The 21,009-nt window shown below is 62.1% G+C and overlaps 1 protein-coding gene across 2 annotated transcripts in view; it reads left to right on the plus strand.

Annotated features, from left to right (window-relative positions):
* STRIP2 (striatin interacting protein 2) overlaps positions 1-11,748 on the plus strand; it is a 35,246-nt gene extending 23,498 nt beyond the window's left edge. For both annotated transcript variants that reach the window (XM_084267989.1, XM_084267988.1), the window contains 6 exons: positions 53-179; positions 1,916-2,016; positions 4,303-4,369; positions 8,125-8,229; positions 9,167-9,371; positions 10,729-11,748. In XM_084267989.1, the coding sequence (XP_084124115.1) occupies positions 53-179; positions 1,916-2,016; positions 4,303-4,369; positions 8,125-8,229; positions 9,167-9,371; positions 10,729-10,979 (856 nt within the window). In that variant the 3' untranslated portion in view covers positions 10,980-11,748. The remainder of the gene's footprint in view (positions 1-52; positions 180-1,915; positions 2,017-4,302; positions 4,370-8,124; positions 8,230-9,166; positions 9,372-10,728) is intronic.
* Positions 11,749-21,009: the final 9,261 nt, after the last annotated feature.

Below are 21,009 nucleotides of genomic sequence, written 5' to 3' on the forward strand. Positions count from 1 at the left end.
TGTCCTTGTTCCCACACCCACCGTGGGGTCACCTTCTCTCCCCCCAACCCAGCATCACGGTTCTCCAGAGCATGAAGCTGGGGATGGACGTGAACAGGCACAAAGAGATCATTGTGAAGAGCATCTCAGCGTCGCTGCTGCTGCTCCTCAAGCACTTCAAGCTGAACCACGTCTACCAGGTGAGCCCAGAGGAGGGGTTGGCCATCACCACGCTGCTCTTGAAGCCCCTGTGTCCCAACAGACCTCCTTCTCCTCAAAGATCTCCCCAGGAGCAGTTTCCATGAGGAGAAAACTTCATGCCATGGCTGATATTTGGGAGACCCAACGAGTGTGACCCGCCCTGGCAGGAGGGAGGAGGGGAGGGGGGTCAGACAAGGGCACCCTTTTGCTCTGTCTCATCTCCAACAGCCAGAAATAGTGCTGGGTAGGACCTCGTGAGGTCAACTAATCTGGTCCTCTGTCCCTTGGCAGGATCAAGTTCTTGGGGCTCTGGTTTCAGCAGAGCCTGAGCTCCTCACCCTTGGTGCATCTGACTTGGGTTTCATCTGTGGTCACCAGTCAGGGTGATGAAAATAGGACCAAGGGCTGATCTGAGCTGTGGCTGGGACTCCACCCACCCCACAAGCCAAACAATTAGTGTTGTCTGGTTTAATTGTCTTGTTTGGGGAGGAGAGGCTGGCAGGCAGGACACTGCCCTGCCATCCAGAGAGACCTGGAGGGGCTGGAGAGCTGGGCAGGGAGAGACCAGGTGGGGTTTGAGAAAAGAAGTGGAGAGTCTGGCCCCTGGGAAGGGATAAGGGCTGGAATCAGGACAGGCTGGGGGGAGCTGCTGGAGAGGAGCCCTGAGGAGAAGGACCTGGGGGTGCTGGTGGGTGACAGGGTGGCCATGAGCCAGCAGAGTGTCCTGGGGCTGAGAGAGACAAGGGGATCCTGGGGGCATCAGGAGGAGTGTGGGCAGCGGGTGACAGGAGGGGATCCTCCCCCTCTGCTCTGCCCTGGCCAGGCCCCACTGGAGTGTTGTGTCCAGGTCTGGGCTCCCTGGGATCAACCAGCCAGGGATCTCCTGGAGAGAGTCCAGAGGAGGGACAGGGATGCTGAAGGGGCTGGAGCATCTCCCCTGGGAGGAAAGGCTGAGGGAGCTGGGGCTGTTCAGCCTGCAGAGAAGAGCCTGAGAGGGGATCTGATCACTGGGGATCAAGAGCTGAAGGGTGGGACCCAGGGGCCATGGGCAGCCTCTGCTCAGTGTCTGTGGGGACAGGACAAGGGGCGATGGGCTCAAGCTGGAGCCCAGGGAGTTCCCCCCAATGTGGGGCAGAACTTCTTCCCAGTGAGGGTGAGGGAGCCCTGGGACAGGCTGCCCAGGGGGTGTGGAGTCTCCTTCTCTGGAGAGATCCCAGCCCCTGTCCTGGGGACCCTGCTTGGGCAGGGGGTGGGACCCCAGGGGCTCTGGGGGGCCCTTCCCACCCCTGTGAGTCTGTGATTCTTTCTTCTAGAGGTGTCAGCATGATACAAAGTCATCTGTGATGGGAAGCCCCTCAATCCCCAGTACTTCAAGGGGTCCTGCAGGAAGGTGGGGGAGGGACTGGTCACCAGGGGGTGCAGGGACAGGACTCGGGGCGATGGCTTCGGGCTGAACGAGGACAGGGTGAGGTCAGACATTGGGAAGGAATTCTGTGCTCTGAGGGGGGGGAGCCCTGGGACAGGCTGCCCAGAGAGGGGGTGGGTGCCCCGTCCCTGGGGGTGTCCAAGGCCAGGTTGGCTGGGGCCCTGGGCACCCTTGTGTAGCTCCAGGCCTGGAGGTTGGTGTCCCTGCCTGTGGCAGGGGGCTGGAGCTCTGGGACCCTTGGGGTCCCTCCCAGCTCAGCCCAGTCTGGGATTCTGGGATTCTACGACTCATTTCACTTCTCTCCCTCAGTTTGAGTACGTGTCCCAGCATCTGGTGTTTGCCAACTGCATCCCCCTGATCCTGAAGTTCTTCAATCAGAACATCATGTCTTACATCACTGCCAAAAACAGGTACAGCCCCTTCTGGGGGGGATGGAGAGAGATGATGGAGCAGGGAGGCTTTGTGCATGGGGAACCCTAAACACGTGGTGGGACCAAGGGGCCTCTGGTCCCAAGCGTGGCTGTGGGGCAGGATGTTCCCCACTGCAGGAACATGCTGGATGGGAGCAAATCCCTTCTGCTTAGTGGGGAGGGCTGGATGAGGGGGTTCCAATCCCTTGCTGGATGACTAAAATGCACACAGACCCATCTTGCTGACAGCAGAGTTGTTTTCATCTTTAAGTGGGTTCCTGGAAAGCAGTGCAGTGGTGCTGGGCATCTGGGGGCCACAGCCTCACAAAGCCTGGAGAGGGGTAGAGTCTCCTGCCAATGGCATCCTGGGCTCCATCAGCAGAGGGGGGGCAGCAGGGACAGGGAGGGGATTGTCCCTCTCTGCTCTGCCCTCCCCAGCTGGAGTCCTGTGGCCAGAGCTGGGGCCCAACACAAGGAGGATGTGGGGCTGTTGGAGAGGGGTCAGAGGAGCCCTGGGGATGCTCAGGGGGCTGGAGCAGCTCCCCTAGGGAGAGAGGCTGCGGGAGCTGGGCTGGGTCAGCCTGGAGAAGAGAAGGCTGTGGGGGGACCTCCCTGCAGCCTCCCCGTCCCTGAAGGGACCCCAGGAACAGGAGGGGAATGGGCTTGTTCAAGGGCAGAGACTGGCAGGACAAGGGGCTGGAGTGAAGCTGGAGGAGGGAAGGGGGAGAGGAGAGACTGGGGGGAAGTTCTGTGCAGAGAGAGTGGTGAGGGGCTGGAAGGGGCTGCCCAGAGAGGGGGTGGGTGCCCCGTCCCTGGGGGTGTCCAAGGCCAGGTTGGCTGGGGCCCTGGGCAACCTTGTGTAGCTCCAGGCCTGGAGGTTGGTGTCCCTGCCTGTGGCAGGGGGTTGGAGCTCTGGGACCCTTGGGGTCCCTCCCAGCCCAGCCCAGGCTGGGATTCCATGATTTTCCCCTTTTTTATAGCTATCATTCAGCTTTCCTGACTTCCTCAGGTTTGGGATGGCTGCCACTGCCTCTCCCTCCTGCTCTGAGGGGGACACTATCCCCATGTCAAGTCCCTATAGGGCCTGGCTGGACTGCAGCACATCAGGGCAGGAGCAGCAGGAGCACAGAGCTTGGGAAGGATGGGGCAGGATGTCCCTGCTCAGAGGGGAGCACTGCAGGGGATGTTGCTGTTGGGATGATGCAAAGATCCATTTTTCCTGCTTTCTGCTGCTCTTTTCGTTGCTCTTCAGCTGTGTGTGGGCTGGTCTGTCTCCTGCCTGGTGTGGTTGGGGTGGGGATGTGTGAGTTGGCACACATGGAGAACCAGAAAGGAATGAGAGTCGTGCTGGTGCTGGTGATGAGTCCCACTCTGGTCCTGTGCTTTGAAGGCACCTAAGTGAGGAGGAATCACAGGGGTGGGAAGGGCCCCCCAGAGCCCATGGGGTCCCACCCCCTGCCCAAGCAGGGTCCCTGGGACAGGGGCTGGGATCTCTCCAGAGAAGGAGACTCCACACCCCCTGGGCAGCCTGTCCCAGGGCTCCCTCACCCTCACTGGGAAGAAGTTCTTCCCCACATTGGGGGCAACTCCCTGGGCTCCAGCTTGAGCCCATCACCCCTTGTCCTGTCCCCACAGACACTGAGCAGAGGCTGCCCATGGCCCCTGGGTCCCACCCTTCAGCTCTTGATCCCCAGTGATCAGATCCCCTCTCAGGCTCTTCTCTGCAGGCTGAACAGCCCCAGCTCCCTCAGCCTTTCCTCCCAGGGGAGATGCTCCAGCCCCTTCAGCATCCCTGTCCCTCCTCTGGACTCTCTCCAGGAGATCCCTGGCTGGTTGATCCCAGGGAGCCCAGACCTGGACACAACACTCCAGTGGGGCCTGGCCAGGGCAGAGCAGAGGGGGAGGATCCCCTCCTGTCACCTGCTGCCCACACTCCTCCTGATGCCCCCAGGATCCCCTTGGAAACGCAGCCCAGGAGCTCTCAGAATCCTCTTCTGGTTTCTGCTGGGGGTTCACAGGCAGGACGAGCTCCTGGGAGATGAGGTGGGGTTTGGAGCTGGATGAGCTGGTCCAGGGAGGTTCAGCTCTCCTGCCCAGCCCAGGGCTGTAGGACCTGTGTGCCCTGTCCCAGGGACCCTGCTTGGGCAGGGGGTGGGACCCCATGGGCTCTGGGGGGCCCTTCCCACCCCTACAGCTCTGGGATTCTCTGATTCTATGCTCTTTAAGAACAGCTTTTGGGTTTCCCTGGGTGTTAACAAGCCCTTTCTCTCTCCTGCCTTTCCACAGCATCTCTGTCCTGGATTATCCCCAGTGCACAGTGTGTGACCTGCCCGAGCTCACTGCTGAAAGCCTGGTAAGCAGCACAGAGAGGGGCTGACCCCACCAGTGTGGTGTTCCCTCCTCCAGCCTTGGAAAGCCCTCCCTGTGCTCCTCTGCCAGGCTGGCAGCGATGGGGAGAGGGGGGGAAGGCTCTGCTGGTGGTGTGCAGCCCATAAAACCAGTTGGGCTCAGAGATTTCCCTTCTCCAGGGAAGGGAGCCTGTGTTGAGGGCAGGAGCTGCCCAGGGGCTGCTGCCTCCCAGGTCTAAACTGCTCTGAGCACTCAAGATTCCTGAGTAAGGGGTTCAACTCAGAAAGGGGAGGTTGAGGTTGGGGATGAGGGGAAAGCTCTTCCCTCTGAGGGGGGTGGGTCACTGGGTGCCCAGAGAGGTGGGGGAGGCCCCATCCCTGGAGACACCCAAGGTCAGGCTGGATGGGGCTCTGAGGGACCTGCTGCAGTGAGGATGTCCCTGTCACTGCAGGGTGGGATGAGGTGGGACCCAAAGGGCCCTTCCCACCCAACTCTTTGTATGACAGGTTTCCCCTGGTTGCTCTGAGCTGAAGCTGCTCCTGAGCCCCTCTGAGCTGATGGTGCAGCCCATTCCTGACGTGGCACCACGACACAAATCTCTGCTGAGAGCTGCTGCTGCCACCATGTATAAATGACCCTCTCTGGAGGGTGGGGGTGGGTCTGGGATCATCCCACGTGGCTGCTGTGCTGGCTGGGTCCTGTGCCACTGTCCTGTGCCTCTCCACCAGCACCTCTCCCCTCCCTGTGGGTGCTGCTCCTGGACACCACCCCCTTCCTCACCAGCAGCATCAGGCCTGTGCTTTGTGCTGGCCCATGGGCTGCTTACCAAAGGCTGGGTGTCCTGGCCAGGCTGGGTGTGATGGGGACATTGGGATGTGTGACATCCCCATCCTGGTGTGATGGGGACATTGGGATGTGTGACATCTCCATCCTGGTGTGATGGGGACATTTGTGATGTGTGACATCCCCATCCTGGTGTGATGGGGACATTTGTGACCTGTGATGTCCTGATCCTGGCCCAAGGGGGACATCTGGAATGTGTGATGTCCTGATCCTGGCCTGATGGGGACATTTGTGACCTGTGATGTCCCAATCCTGGTGTGATGGGGACATTGGGATGTGTGACATCCCCATCCTGGTGTGATGGGGACATTGGGATGTGTGACGTCCCCATCCTGGTGTGATGGGGACATTTGTGACCTGTGATGTCCTGATCCCAGTGTGATGGGGACATCTGCGACCTGTGATGTCCCAATCTGGGTGCAATGGGGACACCTGCAACGTGTGACATCCCCATCCTGGCCTGATGGGGACACCTGTGACCTGTGATGTCCTGATCTTGGTGCAATGGGGACAACTGTGACCCGTGGTGCCTTGCTCCTGGCCCAGTGGGGACATCTGTGATGTGCCATGTCGTGATCCTGGCCCAATAGGGACCTCTGTGACCTGTGATCTCCCCATCCTGGCCTGATGGGGACATGTGTGATGTGCAATGTCCTGATCCTGGCCCAATATCTGCGACCTGTGATGTCCCAGTCTGGGTGCAATGGGGACACCTGCGGTGTGTGACATCCCCATCCTGGCCTGATGGGGACATCTGTGACCTGTGATGTCCTGATCCTGGGCCAAGGGGGACATCTGGAATGTGTGATGTCCCCATCCTGGTGTGATGGGGACATCTGCAATGTGTCATGTCCCGATCCTGGCCTGATGGGGACATCTGTGACCTGTGATGCCTTGCTCCTGGCCCAGTGGGGACATTTGTGATGTTTGATGTCCTTATCCTGGTGTGATGTCCCGATCCTGACCTGATGGGGACATCTGCGACCTGTGATGTCCTGATCCCAGTGTGATGGGGACATCTGCGACCTGTGATGTCCTGATCCCAGTGTGATGGGGACATCTGTGATGTGTCATGTCCTGATCCCAGTGTGATGGGGACATCTCTGACCTGTGATGTCCTGATCCCAGTGTGATGGGGACATCTGCAACCTGTGATGTCCTGATCCTGGCATGATGGGGACATCTGTGACCTGTGATGTCCCGATCCCGGTGCGATGGGGACATCTGTGATTTGTGACATCCCCATCCTGGCCCAATGGGGACACCAGTGCTGTGTCCTGTCTCGCTCCTGGCCCGATGGGGACACCTAGCGACAGGTCCCTGAGCATCCCCGTGGCTCCTGCTGATCCTGGAGCTTTGGGGCTGCACGAGCCGGAACCTGTTGGGACAAAATATTCCCAGTCCCCCTTTCCCAGTAGCACCTGGCTCCCAGTTTGGGAGCTGAGCCTCGTTGCCTTCCTCCAGCAGACCGGCTGGTGGCCTCGTGGGAGACCAGTTTGGGTAGAAAACCAACAGAAACCAACGTGGCTCTTCCCAGGTGTGTCTGTGTTGGGCAGGACACCCCTGAACACGGGGGGTGACCGAGAGGAGCCGTGCCCTGGGCCTCAGGGCAGGTGCCTGGGTGTGTTTAAGTTCCTTCAGCCAACGTTTCAGGTGCTTTTTGGGCTGTTCCTCCTTTTTTCACTACTCTGCTGCGCTCGTTTTCACGCCTCAGGTGCCCCACATCCCTCTCTTGGCAGATGTAACATGATTATGGCTGCAGTGGGGCCAAGACAGGCTGGTGGGTGTTGGATTGAACCGTGGATGAGGTCAGGAGTGCCCCAAAGAAGGGAGCCTTTGGCTGTGGGGGGACTGTTGTCCCCACAGGGTGTCAACCAGCTTGTTCTCTAGGGGTTGTCTTGGGAAAGAGCTGTGTGGTGCAGAGGGAGCAGGTGAGGATGGGGCAGTGAGCACTGGTCCTCAGCTGGATCCCCCAGAGCCCCAAGAACATCTCTGTGGGCAGCAGGTGACAGGAGGGGATCCTCCCCCTCTGCTCTGCCCTGCTCAGGCCCCACTGGAGTGTTGTGTCCAGGTCTGGGCTCCCTGGGATCAACCAGCCAGGGATCTCCTGGAGAGAGTCCAGAGGAGGGACAGGGATGCTGAAGGGGCTGGAGCATCTCCCCTGGGAGGAAAGGCTGAGGGAGCTGGGGCTGTTCAGCCTGCAGAGAAGAGCCTGAGAGGGGATCTGATCAGTGGTTCTCAAGAGCTGAAGGGTGGGACCCAGGGGCCATGGGCAGCCTCTGCTCAGTGTCTGTGGGGACAGGACAAGGGGCGATGGGCTCAAGCTGGAGCCCAGGGAGTTCCCCCCAATGTGGGGAAGAACTTCTTCCCAGTGAGGGTGAGGGAGCCCTGGGACAGGCTGCCCAGGGGGTGTGGAGTCTCCTTCTCTGGAGAGACCCCAGCCCCTGTCCTGGGGGTCACTCCATCCCCATCCAGAGCGTTAATGAAGATGTTGAACAGCACCAGCCCCAGCACCGAGCCCTGGGGAACACCACTCCTGACCTGATTACACACTGACAGAAGGGGGTCCCTGGGACCATCCCCAAACCCTCCTCTGAAGGATGCCCAGAGCCTGGAATCGTGCATCAGGCTCAGTTCTGGTCATGGGCAGTGAAGCCTGTAGCTTCTCCTAAGTGGTTTGTAAATTAAGCAGGACTCATCCCCAGGGAGGCTGGTTGTGGGATGCTTCTACTTCCAGACTCACAGGATCACAGGGGTTGGAAGGGACCTCCAGAGATCATCAGGTCCACCCCCCTGCCACAGCAGGGTCCCTGGGACAGGTGGAGATGGGGACTTTCTGCTCAGGGATGTGTCTGAGGTGGGAGGGGGTGTAGAACGCTGCCCTTAGGGTTCTGCTTCTCCTTCTGTGCTTTGCAGGAAGCTGGAGACAACAACCAGTTCTGCTGGAGGAATTTATTCTCCTGCATTAACCTGCTGAGGATCCTCAACAAGCTGACCAAGTGGAAGCACTCCAGGACAATGGTGAGCTGGTGTGTCAGCCCAGCCCTGCTGTGGGGTGCCAGTGAGGCACCCTGAGCCCCACACTGTGCAGCTTCAGCCCAGCCTTCCTGCTGAGGGGCTCTGAGGGAGGCTGGAGGTCTCTCCAGAGGTCCCTTCCAACCCCTGCCATTCTGTGATCTCCTGGCAGGGCTGCATCTCCTGCTTCTCCATAACCTGCCCGATTCTCTGCCACAGATTCAGCTTTACATGAAGAAATACTTTTTCCTCTGCTAATAATACTGATTTCTGTGACCCTCAAGCCCCCCACAGCAAGGGCTGGTTGTGGTGAACACTCCTGTGCACCTGCTGGGAGGTTGTACTATGTGTGGCCCAGGCCTTTGAGCCCAAAGCTGCCCAGACAGTGTGATGGGATCAGAGTGCCCAGGCTGGAAAAGCCCTGGGAGCCCCTGGAGTCCAACCGTCCCTGTCCTGTGCTGCCCCAGCTCCCTGAGCACCTCATCTCCCCTCTGTTCAACACCCCCAGGGCTGGGGACTCAGCCCCCTCCCTGGGCAGCCTGTGCCACAGCCCCACAACTCTGCCAGGGAAGAACTTTGCCCTCCCAGCTGAGCTGACCCTGCCCTGGGGCAGCTTGAGCCCATTGCCCCTCAGCCCAGCTCCTGGCCCCTGGCTGCAGAGACCATCGCCCACCTCTCTGCACCCTCCTGCCAGGGCAGGGCAGGGCAGGGCAGGGCAGGGGGGAGAAGGGCTCCCCTCAGCCTCCTCTTGCCCAGGCTCAGCACCCCCAGCTCCCCCAGCCGCTCCTGGGAAGCTTTGCTGCTCTCCAGCCCCTTCCCCAGCCTGGTTGCCCTTCTCTGCACTCGCTCCAGGACCCCCATGTCCTCCTGGTGCTGGGGAGCCCAGAGCTGGGTCCAGCCCTCACGTGGGCTCCTCACACCCCTCGTGCTGGCTCCTTGCCAGATGCTGGTGGTCTTTAAGTCGGCGCCCATCCTGAAACGGGCTCTGAAGGTGAAGCAGGCCACGCTGCAGCTCTACGTCCTCAAGCTGCTGAAGATCCAGACCAAGTACCTGGGGCGCCAGTGGAGAAAGAGCAACATGAAAACCATGTCTGCCATTTACCAGAGGGTCCGGCACCGCATCAACGACGACTGGGCGTACGGCAACGGTGAGCAGCTCCAGGGAAGCATCCTCACCCTGCCAGGCTGACATCAGCACATGGAGGGGGGTTGTGGTGGGCTGGGACCTGTGAGGACCCCATAAACCCGTTTGAGTTGGTACTGGGGACTTTGGTGGCACCGTTCAAGGAGGGAACAAACTGGGGGAGGACCGGTGGGAGTCATCAGATCAGGATGGACCCCAGTGTGGGTCTTCAAGGTGAGACTGTCCAGCAAGGCTTTGGCATTCCCACCTTCTGGTCCTCATCATGCCATTAAACTGGCCTGCTGTGTGCTTGGGGTGGCCGTGGAGGGATGAGGGATCTCATGAAGTCTCTGCTGTTCCTCAGAATCACAGGGTTGGAACAGACCTTTAAGATCTTGAAGACTTTAAGTTGGAGCTCTGGGATCCTTGGGGTCCCTCCCAACCCCGACCAGTCTGGATTCTATGATATAATCTGGGTTTTGAAGGCTTGTTGTGCTTCCCATAGTCATGTTACCATTGTGACAGTAACTCAGAGGAATCACAAACTAGACTTGCTGGGTTTAACTTCACTTCAGGGCTGGAGGAGTTTCCCCAAAACTGGGGGACCCAGGCGACCCTGGTGAGGTTCAACACTGTGAGGTGTGAGGGGTTGCACTTGGGCTGGAGGAATCCCAGCCATGGATCCAGGCTGGGAGAAGAGCTGCTGGGGAGCAGCCCTGTGAGAAGGACCTGGGGGTTCTGGTGGGGGAGAAACTCCCCCTGAGCCAGCAGAGGCTCCTGCAGCTGGGAAGGGCGATGGGATCCTGGGCTCCATCAGCAGAGGGGGGGCAGCAGGGACAGGGAGGGGATTGTCCCTCTCTGCTCTGCCCTCCCCAGCTGGAGTCCTGTGGCCAGAGCTGGGGCCCAACACAAGGAGGATGTGGGGCTGTTGGAGAGGGGTCAGAGGAGCCCCGGGGATGCTCAGGGGGCTGGAGCAGCTCCCCATGGAGAGAGGCTGAGGGAGCTGAGCCTGGGGAAGAGGAGGCTGAGGGGAGCCCTTCTCCCCCCTGCCCTGCCCTGCCCTGCCCTGCCCTGGCAGGAGGGTGCAGAGAGGTGGGCGATGGTCTCTGCAGCCAGGGGCCAGGAGCTGGGCCGAGGGGCAATGGGCTCAAGCTGCCCCAGGGCAGGGTCAGCTCAGCTGGGAGGGCAAAGTTCTTCCCTGGCAGAGTTGTGGGGCTGTGGCACAGGCTGCCCAGGGAGGGGGCTGAGTCCCCAGCCCTGGGGGTGTTGAACAGAGGGGAGATGAGGTGCTCAGGGAGCTGGGGCAGCTCAGGGTGGGATTGGTTGGACTGGATGATCTTCAAAGGGCTTTTCCAACCTCTGACTCTGCTTCCTCCCTGTAGACATCGACGCCAGGCCGTGGGATTTCCAGGCTGAGGAATGCACCCTGAGAGCCTCCATCGAAACCTTCAACAGCCGCCGGTACGAGCGGGCTGGAGCCTCGGACTTCGCGCCGGTGGACAACTGTCTGCAGAGCGTGCTGGGGCAGCGCCTGGACCTGCCCCGCGGCTTCCAGGGCTCCTACGAGCTCTGGCTGGAGCGGGAGGTGTTTTCCCAGCCCATTCGCTGGGAGCAGCTGCTGCACTCCCAGTGAGAGCCCCACACCCCCTGCCCCCCCCCCTCCCAGTGCCCTCAGACAGGGCTCAGGGGCTGCAGGTTGAGGGGGGAGGATCATGTTGGACCTGGGTGGTGGAAAATACAGCTGGAGGAGGAATTACAGCCCTTCCAAAGAGACCAGCCTACCCCTGAGTACGTGACTGGCACCTTGTTGGAGGTCATCCCCCTCCTGGGACTTTGGGGAGACCACAGGGGGTCCTGCAGAGAGGCCACAGCTCATGGTGGGGGGGGGGTGCTGAGTGAGCACTTGGGGTTGTATCTCCAGCCTGGGATCAGTGTGTGGGAGCTCAGAGTCCAGGCTCATCCCCCAGCTTGGCTCCTGCATGTCATGAGATGCAGGAGAGCAGCTCAGCTGTGGAAGGTTTTCACCCCCTGCCCACTGCCCCCTGCTCTGCCCGGTTTGATCTCATTTACCCAGCCCTGGAGGTGCTTCAGATCCCAGAGTGCCCAGGCTGGAAAAGCCCCCTGAGCCCCTGGAGTCCAACCGTCCCTGTCCTGAGCTGCCCCAGCCCCCTGAGCACCTCATCTCCCCTCTGTTAAACACCCCCAGGGCTGGGGACTCAGCCCCTCCCTGGGCAGCCTGTGCCACAGCCCCACAACTCTTGGGGTGGGTGGGGGGAGGGAATGGGGCGCAAAAAGAAAAAAGGAAAAATACATAAATCTGGCCCAAAAGCTTCTGTCCCCTCACAGACCCACCAACAGCCCCAGAAATTCAGATGCCACGTTGCTGGAAAATAGACTTTATCTCCTGCCCCTCTGCTTTCCCTGTGCTGTGACAGCGACGTGTTGCTGGGGTGGGGGTGGGGGGGACACCCCTAAGTATTTACAAGCTCAAAGCCCCAATCTGGAGTAGCAACGGCCTCAGTGTCCAGAACATCCCGAGAGCAAAAGAGGAAGTCAACAAACAGGAGCTTTTCATGTGCAGCAGCCTCTGGACACCTCAGGAGCTGCCCAAAAGGGCTTAAAGGACACACACACCACACACACCCCCCCAGCGCTCCCCTCCTTGACAAGCACGGGGGACACAGACCCACAGAGCTGTAGGGGTGGGAAGGGCCCCCCAGAGCCCATGGGGTCCCACCCCCTGCCCAAGCAGGGTCCCTAGGACAGGGGCTGGGGTCTCTCCAGAGAAGGAGACTCCACACCCCCTGGGCAGCCTGTCCCAGGGCTCCCTCACCCTCACTGGGAAGAAGTTCTTCCCCACACTGGGGGGAACTCCCTGGGCTCCAGCCTGAGCCCATCGCCCCTTGTCCTGTCCCCACAGACACTGAGCAGAGGCTGCCCATGGCCCCTGGGTCCCACCCTTCAGCTCTTGATCCCCAGTGATCAGATCCCCTCTCAGGCTCTTCTCTGCAGGCTGAACAGCCCCAGCTCCCTCAGCCTTTCCTCCCAGGGGAGATGCTCCAGCCCCTTCAGCATCCCTGTCCCTCCTCTGGACTCTCTCCAGGAGATCCCTGGCTGGTTGATCCCAGGGAGCCCAGACCTGGACACAACACTCCAGTGGGGCCTGGCCAGGGTCAGACACGGTATTTCTGTGTACCCCAACCTCAATGTCCCCCCATTTAATGCCAGGCAGGTAATAAACAGGGGGAATGGTGATTATTACCCAGCCCTGGCATCCTCTCTGGGCTGTACCAGGTGGTTTTGCTGGAACAGTGTGTGGAGCGTTGGGCTGGGGCAGATTTTCACCTTTATTTCCAGGCTCTGTGAAAGAACCAGAGGAACTGCTCCAGGACACGGGGCAGCCAGGGGATCTCTACGGCTCCCCAACCCCTGCAGCAGCCCCAGCATGTCTGTGGGGAGGGGAGAAACCTCTGGGACCCAGCACCAGGCCCCCCCCGGGCTGGGACCCAGCACCAGGCCCCTGCCGGGCTGGCACAGGGCCCAGCACATCCCGGAGGGATCCAGCAGCCCCCTGGGGCTGTGCTCTGCTGCAGGACCCTCAGCCAGCCCCTGCTCCCAGCCCCAGCCCCAGCCCCTGGGTAACCAGCCCCCCCTCAGCCCTCTGCCAGGCTCCAGGCAGCAGGGAAAATCCATCCCCCCACTTCTGCTCCCAGACCCCCCTCTCTGCCCCCCCCCCACCCCCCAACCTCAGCCCCCCCCCAGCACCTCAGACTCCCACAAAGCCTCCAATGCAGGGTGCTCAGCCTGACAGACCCCCCTCAGCCCCCCTGCTCCCCAGAATCACCCCACCCAGCTCCCCCACTTCCCACCCAGCTCCCCTCTCCTCCCCTCCCTCGTGCCCAGCAGGGCTCCCCCTGCACCCCCTCCCCAGGGCTCCCTGCCCCCCTGGCACACCCCCTGAGCCTGGGGCACAGCCCTGCTGCCCCCCTGCTCCCCCCACCCCCAGCACCCCTCTGCCTGCCCTCTCCCCCCGCCCGCTCCCAGCCTGCGCTCCCCCCCGGCCCCCTCACTCCCCCCCCCAGCTCTGCTCTGCCCCCCCACTCAGAGCCCATCCCCCCACACCCTGCCCCTGGCCCCCCCTCTGCAGAGCCCTGCCAGGGCCCAGACCCCCCCCCCCAGCCCCTGGGCGAGACCCCCTCCCGCAGCAGAGACCCCCCCAGCTCACAGCCCCCTGCCCTCGGGCTCAGAACCGCCCCCTCAGCCCCCAGGTCCAGACCCTTCCCCAGCCCAGACCCACCCCCCAGCTCAGACCCCCCAGCTCAGACCCCCCCAGCTCAGACCCCCCCCCAGTTCAGACCCCCCCCAGTTCAGACCCCCCCCAGCTCAGACCCCCCCAGTTCAGACCCCCCCAGCTCAGACCCCCCCAGTTGAGACCCCCCAGCTCAGACCCCCCCAGCTCACACCCCTCCCCAGCTCAGACCCCCCCAGCTCAGACCCCCCAGCTCAGACCCCCCAGCTCATTCCCCGCTGTCCCGGCACAGCGCGTCCCTGGCAGCGCCCGCTCCGCCCGGCCCGGCCCCGCCCCGCCGCGCCGCGCCCCCCGGCGGACAGGAGGTCCCGCGCCCGCCGCCCCACCCCCACCCCCCCCCGCACCGGCCGGGCGCTGCGGAGCCGGGGCCGGGGCCGGGGTCGGGGCCCCGCGTCCCGCAGGGCCCGGCCCGCCGGGGCTGCTGCGCTCCCGCCCGCGGCCTCCTGCGGGCTGGGGCCGGTGCTGGCGGCAGGGAGGGGCTGAGCCGGGGGGTCGGGGGCTGCCCGCAGGGTCTGGGGGGCTGCCCGCGGAGCTGGGAGGTTGCCCGGGGGGTCGGGGGTCTGCCCGCGGGGCCGGAGGGCTGAGCCGGGGGACCGGGGCGCTGCCCGGGGGGTCGGGGGGCTGCCCGAGAGGCCGGGGGGCTGCCCGCGGGGCCGGGGGGCTGAGCCGGGGGACCGGGAGGCTGAGCCGCGGGGCCAGAGGGCTGAGCCGGGGGTCGGGGGTCTGCCCGCGGGGCCGGGGGGCTGAGCCGGGAGGTCGGGGTCTGCCCGCAGGGCCGGGGTCTGCCCGCGGGGCCGGGGCGCTGCACGGGGGCCCGGGGGCTGAGCCGGGGGGTCGGGGGACTGAGCCAGGGGACCGGGGGGCTGCCCGCGGGGCCGGGGGGCTGAGCCGGGGGGTCGGGGGACTGAGCCGGGGGACCGGGGGTCTGCCCGCGGCGTCGGGGGCTGCCCGCGGGGCCGGGGGGCTGCCCGAGGGGCCGGGGGGCTAAGCCGGGGGGCCGGGGGACTGCCCGCGGGGCCGGGGGACTGCCCGAGGGGCCGGGGGGCTGAGCCGGGGTCTGCCCGAGGGGCCGGGGGCTGCCCGCGGGGCCCTGCCTGGCTCGGGGGCTGGAGCAGGGCGCTGGCAGCGCTCCGCGGGGTCTGGGGGTGCCGGGTGTGGTGGTGGGACCGCGGCTGGAGACCCGACGCCCCCCGAAGCCGCCCCATCCCCCCCCTCGCAGCCGGGCAGGGGGGAAACAGGTGCTGAGCGGCTCGGGACCTGAAACCGTTCCCGCTCGTCCCGTCTCATCACCTGGGAGAAGAGACCGACCCCGACCTCTCTGCAGCTACCGGCCAGGTGGGGCGGTGAGAGGGGCTCCCCCAGCCTCCTCTCCCCAGGCTCAGCACCCCCAGCTCCCTCAGCCGCTCCTGGGAAGCTTTGCTGCTCTCCAGCCCCTTCCCCAGCCTGGTTGCCCTTCTCTGCACTCGCTCCAGGACCCCCATGTCCTTCTGGTGCTGAGGAGCCCAGAACTGGACCCAGCACTCGAGGTGTGAGTGTTGGAGAGCAGAAGGGGAGAGGGACCTGAGGGTCCTGGGGGTCACACCAATGTGGGGAAGAACTTCTTCCCAGTGAGGGTGAGGGAGCCCTGGGACAGGCTGCCCAGGGGGTGTGGAGTCTCCTTCTCTGGAGAGACCCCAGCCCCTGTCCTAGGGACCCTGCTTGGGCAGGGGGTGGGACCCCATGGGCTCTGGGGGGTCCTTCCCACCCCTACGATCCTGTGACTCTGTGATTCTGTGATTACAGGACATCAGGCCCAAAAATTCCAGGTATTTTTTATCCAGGATACTTTGTGTGATGTGTTCACCCCCCTCTTCTTCTCTCCAGAAGCTTGTGGGGTTATTTCCCTGCTTGTTTCCTTTGGTAACTTGTCCTACACGTTTAGTAATAAAGAAAAACCTCTCAGAGTGTTCTGAGAGTGTCGGCAGGACAAAGGGGCTGTGTCTCTTGTGATGGACTTTGTAGAGACCCCCCACCCAGCACCTCGTACACTGTGGTGGAGGCAGAAGGTTCCCAGCAAGGGGCAGGCTGAGGAGCTGGTTCTGGTGTGTCTGCACCGGGCAGCTGTGGGACTGGACCAGCACTGATGTGGAACAGGTCAGTGTAGCACAGAGCAGCAAAACTCCTGCAGGAACAACATGCTGGGAGCCTGTGCTAAATCCCAGTCGCCACTGCAAGTCGGTATTTGCCTGGGGCAGCACCCCTGCACCCTAAAACAAGCCACAGCTCCAGCTTGGTGGGGTGCTGGGAGGTGCAGCCAAGGAGATGCTGCAGCTTGAGCATGAGGAACCAGCAGGTCAGGGGAGTGAAAGTGCTGAAACAGTAATTACATCACTAAAGAGCCCAGGGGAGGATGGTGGTTAGCAGGGCCAGCGTCGGGCCCGCCGCATCGTTAGCCTAACGAGGCTGTGGCTGGGCTGCTCTGCTTGGAAAGCCACGTCTGGCCTGCTGGGTCCCAGCACAGCCTGGCTGAGGGAGGGCCTGGCATTTGATCCTCACTTCGGTGCCTCCTGAGGATTTACACAAGCTGAGGACGTGCCCCCAGAGTATTTTTGGTTTGGTGCTGTCCAAACACAAGAGGCTTTGTAATTCATTTCCTCAGCTCCTCTGGAAACAGACCCCAGGAAGGCTCCAAGTCCTGGGAAGGGAGGGGGATGTCTGGCTCCGCATCCCTTCTGTGGGCTGGAGGAGGGTGCTGGCCCCGTGCTCCTCTGGGTAAAGCTGCAGAGAGGTGTTTCCCCCAAGGAGAAGGATTTGACCTGCTGGGTGTTGAGGTTTGGGCCACCCCAGCTGCCGGTCCCTGGGAGCGCAGCCCCCCCAGCCTCTGAAGCACCGAGATGCTCCTGGACCATATTTGGGCAGCAGAGGTTCTGCAGAACTCCCGGCTGCTCTGATCCTCTCCAAAGCTCTGCCAGAGGCCGGAGCTCCTGTGCTGCACAGGGCCAGCCTCTGGGTTTTGAAGCTGCTCCTAAGCAACCTGAGTAAACAGAACATTTCACAACCCCAACCACAGCGGTTGCTACACTTTCATCTATAATTATCCTCGGCATCACAGCTCCCAACAGCAGCCAGCCTGGGTTTTGCAGGATAGTTTGCATCCAGCCTCAGCCTCCCTGCCCTTGCCAGTCGGGATAACGCTCCCCAGACACGGGGGGGGGGACGTAAACAGCCTGTGGGCCGGAGGACGGTGCGATGCTGAGTCAATGAACCGTGATCGTGCTGCAGAGATTGATGGGGCTGGAGCTCAAGGGACAGTTAATACCACTTTGATTGGCAGAGAAAAGGGGTTCCTGACTAGTTTGGGCAGGAATGGGGTTTTGAGCTTGGGAAACTATGGAGAAGAAAGGTGAAGAAAGGTAAAGAGGTTCAACAAGAGCAAGTGGAGAGTCTGGTACCTGGGAAGGGATAACGGCTGGGATCAGGACAGGCTGGGGGGAGCTGCTGGAGAGGAGCTCTGAGGAGAAGGACCTGGGGGTGCTGGTGAGTGACAGGGTGGCCATGAGCCAGCAGTGTGCCCTGGGGGCTGAGAGAGCCAAGGGGATCCTGGGGGCATCAGGAGGAGTGTGGGCAGCAGGTGACAGGAGGGGATCCTCCCCCTCTGCTCTGCCCTGCTCAGGCCCCACTGGAGTGTTGTGTCCAGTGCTGGGCTCCCTGGGATCAACCAGCCAGGGATCTCCTGGAGAGAGTCCAGAGGAGGGACAGAGATGCTGAAGGGCCTGGAGCATCTCCCCTGGGAGGAAAGGCTGAGGGAGCTGGGGCTGTTCAGCCTGCAGAGAAGAGCCTGAGAGGGGATCTGATCACTGGGGATCAAGAGCTGAAGGGTGGGACCCAGGGGCCATGGGCAGCCTCTGCTCAGTGTCTGTGGGGACAGGACAAGGGGCGATGGGCTCAAGCTGGAGCCCAGGGAGTTCCCCCCAATGTGGGGAAGAACTTCTTCCCAGGGAGGGTGAGGGAGCCCTGGGACAGGCTGCCCAGGGGGTGTGGAGTCTCCTTCTCTGGAGAGATCCCAGCCCCTGTCCTAGGGACCCTGCTTGGGCAGGGGGTGGGACCCCAGGGGCTCTGGGGGGCCCTTCCCACCCTGTGAGTCTGTGATTCTATAAAAGATCATGTGCTGAGAGAGAGGAAGACGTCCAGCCTTCATCCCTGAAGCCCACCAGGAGACCCCCTGAGTGTCCCTGAGCCTGCTCTGCCTGGGAGGAGTTAATATAATTTCTTAGACATAATTTGCATAACCCTGCCTGTTCTTAGAAATGGTAATGAGTATGTAGAGTTAATCTGTATAAATAGGAGAGATTTGGCTTTAGTGGGGCACACACTGGGAGGGGCGATGCCCTGTGTGCCCAGCGCTGTGACTGCTGGCAGGGGCTGCCCAGAGAGGGGGTGGGTGCCCCGTCCCTGGGGGTGTCCAAGGCCAGGTTGGCTGGGGCCCTGGGCAGCCTTGTGTAGCTCCAGGCCTGGAGGTTGGTGTCCCTGCCTGTGGCAGGGGGCTGGAGCTCTGGGACCCTTGGGGTCCCTCCCAGCCCAGCCCAGGCTGGGATTCTGGGATTCTCTGATACAGGATCCTGCTTCAGAGTCACCAAGGCCAGGGAGCTTTGATTCCAGCTTTCCAAGGCATCAGTACCAGGGGGTTTTGCTTCCAGCTTTCCAAGGCACCAACGCTCTGTCAGCCAGGCAGCGTTGGCTCACCAGCCTCCTGGCTGCTGCTGCTTGTTCCACACACTTCAGAGCCCTGCTGTTTGTTCGAGACCTTAGGACTTGCCCCAAGAGGCAGCCAAGTACAATTCTCTGTCTTCCAAAAGCCCAACTGGCAAATTAAACTTATGCAAAGAGGCTGCAGCTCCAGCAGGACACAGGGAGACTCTGCCCCTCCTCCCCCCCTTGGTGTGTCTCAGGGTTCCTGCCCGAGCTTGGCGATGCTGACACAATATCTGCTCTGGGCACTGGATCACACTTGGTTTCTGTGCCAGGAATGGAGCCCAGCATTCTTCAGCAGCAGCAGCCTATTTCTGGATGAGCAGCCTCCTCTCAAACCCCGTGCCTAACGCTGCTCCAGGTGTGAGGCTGGGGAAGGGTCAGGCTCGTTCCTCCGGGTCCAGAGCGTGGGTCTGAAACCCCAAAATTGCACTGAGGAGGAGGAGGAGGGAACACAAGTGCCCACCCTCTGCCTGGGTCCTTGCTGGGGCAACCTGACCCAAACTCTGGGGTTTAGGCTTTTTCCCTCAGCTATGAGCTCAGAATCCTTGGAGATCCCCCCAGGACGGGGTTCAGCGCTTCGGGGGATGAGCCAGCCCTGGGTGGCTCACCCAGCGAGTGTCACCACAAGGCCTGAGCTGATGTGTCCTGAGGGATGGGCAAGCTGGTTGTTTGCACCTGAGCGGTGGTGTTTGAGTCCAGGGGTGTTTGAGTGAATCCAGGGGTGTCTGAGTGAATCCAGGGGTGTTTGAGTGAATCCAGGGGTGTCTGAGTGAATCCAGGGGTGTTTGAGTGAATCCAGAGGCGTTTGAGCCCAGCAATGTTTGAGTCCAGGGGTGTCTGAGTGAGTCCAGGGGTGTTTGAGTGAGTCCAGGGGTGTTTGAGTGAGTCCAGGGGTGTTTGAGTCCAGTGATGTTTGAGTGAGTCCAGGGGTGTCTGAGTGGGTCCAGGGGTGTTTGAGTGAGTCCAGGGGTGTCTGAGTGAGTCCAGGGGTGTTTGAGTCCAGGGGTGTTTGAGTGAGTCCAGGGGTGTTTGAGTCCAGTGATGTTTGAGTGAGTCCAGGGGTGTTTGAGTGAGTCCAGGGGTGTCTGAGTGAGTCCAGGGGTGTTTGAGTCCAGGGGTGTCTGAGTGAGTCCAGGGGTGTTTGAGTGAATCCAGGGGTGTTTGAGTGAGTCCAGGAGTGTCTGAGTGAGTCCAGGGGTGTTTGAGTGAGTCCAGGGGTGTCTGAGTGAGTCCAGGGGTGTTTGAGTGAATCCAGGGGTGTTTGAGTGAGTCCAGGAGTGTCTGAGTGAGTCCAGGGGTGTCTGAGTGAGTCCAGGGGTGTCTGAGTGGGTCCAGGGGTGTTTGAGTGAGTCCAGGGGTGTTTGAGTCTAGTGATGTTTGAGTGAGTCCAGGGGTGTTTGAGTCCAGGGGTGTCTGAGTGAGTCCAGGGGTGTCTGAGTGAATCCAGGGGTGTTTGAGTCCCAGGGTGTTTGAGTCCCAGGGTGTTTCAGGGCAGGGGTGTTTGAGTCCAGTTTGAGTCCAGTGGCATTTGAGTCCAGTGATGTTTTTGTCCAGTGATGTCTGAGTCCAGGGGTGTTTGAGTCCAGGGTCCAGCAGGGCTCTGGGGGGCCCTTCCCAGCCCTACAGCTCTGTGACTCTGGGATTCTGTCACCGGCCAGAATAGCGGCTCCACCCCGGCTCCTGCCCTGCCCCTCATTTCAGCACCGTGCTACCTGGTTCCTTCTGCTCCATCCGTAGGGCCGAGATGTGGGGCTGTGGCACAGGCTGCCCAGGGAGGGGCTGAGTCCCCAGCCCTGGGGGTGTTGAACAGAGGGGAGATGAGGTGCTCAGGGAGCTGGGGCAGCACAGGACAGGGGCAGTTGGACTCCAGGGGCTCCCAGGGCTTTTCCAGCCTGGGGATCCTGGGATTCTCTAATTGCTCTGGAAATGCTAAAGCAGCCAGGGAAAGGCCACCAAAGCATCAGCTCCTTCCTGCTCAGGAAAGCCAAATCATTGTGAGAGGACAGTAAGATGAGCATCATCTCCTTCAGGGCTTTCACCCCAGAGTGGGTTTAGGAGTCCACAGCGGGCAGCAGCTGCCCCAGGGGCCCCAGCCCACCCGCTCTGCTTCCCCACTGAGGTGTCTCCCAGTTCTTGCACCTTCCTGGCTGGGGAGGGGTGAGTGGGCAGCCCCAGCCCTGCCAGGACAGCGGGGACAGAGGGACGCTGGTCCCAGGGCGCTGCTCCTGAAGGGTCTGCGGCCCGGGGTGGCTGGGGGGGCTGGGACCCGGCTGGGAGGGTTTGGGACCCGGCTGGGAGCGCTGGGACCCGGCTGGGAGGGCTGGGACCCGGCTGGGACCCGGCTGGGAGCGCTGGGACCCGGCTGGGAGGGCTGGGACTCGGCTGGGAGCGCTGGGACCCGGCTGGGAGCGCTGGGATCCGGCTGGGACCCGGCTGGGGGGGCTGGGACCCGGCTGGGAGCGCTGGGACCCGGCTGGGAGGGCTGGGACCCGGCTGGGAGCGCTGGGACCCGGCTGGGACCCGGCTGGGAGGGCTGGGACCCGGCTGGGAGCGCTGGGACCCGGCTGGGAGCGCTGGGACCCGGCTGGGACCCGGCTGGGGGGGCTGGGACCCGGCTGGGGGG

The sequence above is a fragment of the Gallinula chloropus genome (assembly GCF_964237585.1).
Source record: "Gallinula chloropus genome assembly, chromosome: 1".
Classification (NCBI taxonomy): Eukaryota; Metazoa; Chordata; class Aves; order Gruiformes; family Rallidae; genus Gallinula; species Gallinula chloropus.